This window comes from Mizuhopecten yessoensis, unplaced genomic scaffold, assembly GCF_002113885.1.
Source record: "Mizuhopecten yessoensis strain PY_sf001 unplaced genomic scaffold, ASM211388v2 scaffold2087, whole genome shotgun sequence".
In the NCBI taxonomy this organism is placed as follows: Eukaryota; Metazoa; Mollusca; class Bivalvia; order Pectinida; family Pectinidae; genus Mizuhopecten; species Mizuhopecten yessoensis.
The window spans coordinates 660,569-665,262 of record NW_018404371.1 but is presented as its reverse complement, the minus strand read 5'-3'; the positions used below and the strand labels follow the sequence as shown (position 1 = coordinate 665,262).

At 35.2% G+C, this 4,694-nt stretch overlaps 1 protein-coding gene across 2 annotated transcripts; it reads left to right on the top strand.

Moving 5' to 3' along the window:
* Positions 1–867: 867 nt before the first annotated feature.
* Positions 868–3,616, top strand: LOC110445116 (conserved oligomeric Golgi complex subunit 8-like). 2 transcript variants are annotated; one of them, XM_021489529.1, is made up of 3 exons: positions 868–1,013; positions 3,001–3,344; positions 3,381–3,616. In XM_021489529.1, the coding sequence occupies exons 1-2, from the start codon at positions 956–958 to the stop codon at positions 3,321–3,323; spliced, it is 381 nt and encodes a 126-aa protein (XP_021345204.1). In that variant the 5' UTR covers positions 868–955; the 3' UTR covers positions 3,324–3,344; positions 3,381–3,616. The 2 variants fall into 2 exon arrangements, with proteins under 2 accessions (XP_021345204.1, XP_021345203.1); XM_021489528.1 differs by having other exon boundaries at positions 3,001–3,616.
* Positions 3,617–4,694: the final 1,078 nt, after the last annotated feature.

Here is a 4,694-nt window from a genome sequence, read left to right as displayed (position 1 = left end):
AACTAGCCCATCAGTAGACTTGAACCAACAAAACGGCTACATTGCGTGTTGGTGCGTGGAATGGTCCCACTATGTTCGAATCATCCAGATCGAAAGAGATGGGGCTGTCATGGGGCGAAGAATAACACGTTGCCAACGACAGATACCAGTGGGAACGCATTGTTGATGCCTTATGTCCAATCTTTTGCCATACAGTAGAGTTCAAATTTTAATATTCTATATTTAAAATATAACATTTTCGATCTTTTTTGCCAGGATGGTTAGGAAAATCGAGATGCCAAGAGTTCTTGAAATGCTAGCTATTCAAGAGCAAATCTGGTATAATTATCTGCGTAATATGTTCATGCCTTCAACAGTCCTTGTGTAAAATTACCTTTCCAGGATAACAAAGGCATAAATTGGCCAGAGGATATGCATAATTTAAAAAACCGTCCAAACAAAATACACTACACTGAATGGAATAACGAAAGAGGAGCACACATACTTTCACGAACTTGACCTAGACAGAAACGAAGAAATACAACCGCAGATGTATATTTGTTCCTATCAACAAAGCATTGCGTCCATTAAACTTTCAAATACAAAAAGCAACAAGCCGCATCTCATGCTTTTTTCGCCACATATTTGTATATACTCTAATAATTACACGCATGCTTAATTTCACCTTTCTGTCGCATGTCAAGTGACTTTAATAAAGATGTGAGTTATCTATCAAGGCGATTTGGGTCAACGTATGTCCGGTTTAGTATGGCCGTGCTGTCAGTTATACCTACCTGTGTTAAATTAACTTTACGGCTACAAAATGTCACACTTTGATGTGCATTCTTGTTTATAATGCGTGACCAGTATTTATTTTCACCTTTCCAGCTGAACAGTTCACGTGTGTTTAAGATACACCGTCACATTAAACACCTATCATACCGAACCGGACCGCCGACTTCATCACGTCTCCACCATGATCCAAACTGTGTTTACTGTAGTTCTCGCCCTTGTGGCACTCTCATTTGTTGAAGGTAAGAAATACTGACATGTGAGTGTATATGTAACTCAATGTCTGTGCACATTTAACCTTATTCCATCAGCCTATATCAAATTTGAATTTCGTATTTATGAGGTTTTACACGTTATTGTTAAATTTCCAAACCTTTTGTATAAGGAGGAATATTGTTTAATTGATATGATAGTTGCGACAAACTTTGGTTTTAGGAGCTACCTACATGTAACAGTATTTGCTATTGCCTTGTAAGTATCATTGTGAGGAGTACCGAAATGGAGTTTTTTTCTGTATAATTATTCATTGGCAGACTGAACCTAATCATTGACAGACAAAAACGAGTTTTCCTCTCAAACAAACAAAAATCTTTTGAACTGATAACACTTTTGGTTCAGCTAAAAACTGACATTCTACCCCAAAGTGAGTTTTTATAGATTGTGATCTTTATGACTTTTATCGAAAATACATCTTTCAGTTTATATTTCAGAAATACTGTATGTATAATATTTAACAATTTCATTTATTTAGCAGTATATTTGTAATGTTCATTATTCGAAAGGAACTGGGCAGCGCTTTGTCATATTATAATTTCAAAATTGCTTCATATATTTTTAACATTATGGGCAAAATAATAGAGGATTTCATCTTATATTCATTAACCTGTTTTGCTGTTGTAATACTTTTATTTTGTTATCGTGGAATGATTTTCCGTAACTTTCTATTTCTAACTAGATTGTTTTACTTGGTTGAGTACACCGCAAAACGTTCTGTGAGCAGTTCATTAAATGCTTGCATTAGTTTAAACCAAAGTTTATTTCATTTTTTTCATGTCATACAAACAAATGCTTGCATTTAAGGAATGATTTTTATTTTTTTCAACATTTATGAGGTCATAACAACAATGGGTTTATGGACATATTGAATGAATCAGTGGATCGATATAACAACGAATAAAACAAATAAACAGGGTTTGTTCCTGCTTATACACGGGTGCAACGCAGTGGCGAGAACAATGTTTTTTCGCGGGGAAATGTGACACTATCGTGAGAGATCTTAGCAACCGTCAACAACAATAACACAACAAAATGTAGTTCCATATTCAATGTTTATTTGTAGCACAGGACACGTGAATACGTGGATATTTCACAAAGCACAGTTCAATAATATTTTAAGATGTAAGAATTAAGCATCTAGGTCGGTCGTTCCGAGTGAGTAGTTTTTGTAGTGTATTACTACGCAGTGTGATCAGGTTACTATCAGTTCCCACGTGCTGAGATTCTATGAACACCTGTGTTATGCATTTATGAATGTAATTTTTGTCAATGGGTCTAAGCATACAGAATGTAAATATTAAGAAATAACAACGTTTTCCTTTTGCAAACGTTATTATAGCACCTTCTGTCTAAAAACTGACTCTTCCAAATACAGGGTTTAGATTGATTTAAGTGTTTGATTTGTCTAATTTGGTTTACAAAATCTACAATTAACTATGTTTGTTTAATGAGGTTTCTGTATAAACAGTAACGTAGCCTTGTTTATCAGACTCATCTCTTTTATATATATGTAAAAGAAGTGCATTGATTAGGTCGCCTTACAAGCGACAGCGGTAAGAAATTTCACTTTAGCTCAGCGTTAGAGCATCGGGCTGGAGATCTAAGGGTCGCGGGTTCGAGCCCGAGCGACGGCACTATCTTTATCACTATTTCTCGTCCTATTAAATATATCTATATTATCAAATCTACTAAATATCGACCGGAGTTACACAGAACGACTAGAAAAATAGTCCGTTGTGAATATAATATATCAAGATGTCATATTTTGTTATACAGTGTAATATATCATCATATTAGTGTGAAATTGTGAATTTATTTTCATTTTAATACTATTAATGTTATATTAAATGGAGCAGCAGGCTAGGTCTAAATAAGTTCTCTCCTAAATTTCCGAATTAATTCATGAGAATATTAAGTTTAATGTATGTATGTGTTTTTCACTCTTTATTACAGGCCAGGGCAATCCTGAGATGAGACCAGCTCAAACATCTCCGTCACTCGGAGGAACCGGAGGAGCTGGTGGGATTGTGGTACCCATCACAGCACCAAGTGGCATGCCGACGACAGCCAGTCAGCCCGCTCAGATGCCCCAGCCACCACCCTACGATATTTTCGACTGGCTTTTTAACGACTTGAATTACAATAACGGCCCTGACTATAATGTCGCCTCCAGTAACAACCAAGTCGTCAATAACAACAACGTCAACAACAACAACAACGCTATGACAAACGACATGATGATGGCGATGATGCTTGGATTCGATTTCGGATTTTGATTTCGTAAAATTTGTAACTTTGTATACTGTAAACTGTGTTTACCGTTTATTTGGATTCTCAGGAACGCCACACTAACACATGTTTCACCATCATAAATTCATTATGAGTTCAATAGAATTTGCAGGGGAATTGTGTTTAAACATTTCTTGATCATGGATTGTTAAAACAACACTTGTCGCCTAACTTAACACAGTGGCGGTCATGACTTTATATGCATTGTGATGTTTCATCCAATCTCTTTCATAAGTATAATGTTATTAATTTGTTTTCTAATAAAAGGTTTGATGACGTACTGATGATTTGATTCTTTCTGTCATTTATGTCATCTTAATAATACTGTCAAAGTGGAATTCGCGCGTGTGTTATTTACTCGCATGTGGATAGTTTTGCATTGATTTACTCAACGCAAAAATCGCAGTCAATACTACACCTCAAAATTTTCCACTTGTACAGTATATCAATTTGCTTTGAGGACGATATAGATATCTCTGTTATTTAAGGGATAATCAAAATATATATGCGTATACAATGGTGGAATATATAATGAAGTCTGAGTTCATAAGTTTCCCCATATTTTTCGAATCCTAGTTGTATAAACAATCACATGATTATTAAATTTATTTTGTCACAGGAAAACGAATTTAAAAATGCTTTAAAGTGACAGGGCATTTGTTTTGCCCGCACAAGCATATTTTCACGTAATGCCTCGTTTTCATTTCACCAGTTAACCGATGTCATAGTTTATTTCATTATTTTCTGCTGCTGCAGCCAAGGATCATGTTAAGCTTATTACACTTGCTATACGAGATTGCCATTTGGATGCGATTCGCTCGTGCGAAATTTATGTAGAAGCTCACATAGCACAACAAGTTAATGTTTATTTGTGTCATTTCGATGACTAATACTATATGTAATCTGTCATTATTATCAGGCGAATGTACTAGAGTTGGCAGCAATCGAATTACCGTCGATTTATTTATTTGTTATACATTTAAAAACTGACGCTCAATTCGACAAATCGACACTGGTACACGTTTTTATACCTGGTCATAGATGTGCGAGACTCCATGCGCCCTCTCATCTCATTTCAGAACTGGCCCGATGCGGTTTATCTAGGTGGTTTCCTTTCTCTTCTGCTTTAACAGATTTCTCTACGTGTTCTAACTATGCTGTTATTCCACATAATTAAATGTTATTTAAGGATTAACCTTTTATTTTGTTTCGTTTATGAGATATGAGAAGCGTTTACGAACAATTTACCGACTGCTCCATTGGATTTATTATCTCATAAACTAAACAAAATAAAAGATTAATCCTTATATTTACAATATTATCTTTTAACGATAACATCATTAAAAGAGTCGGATACA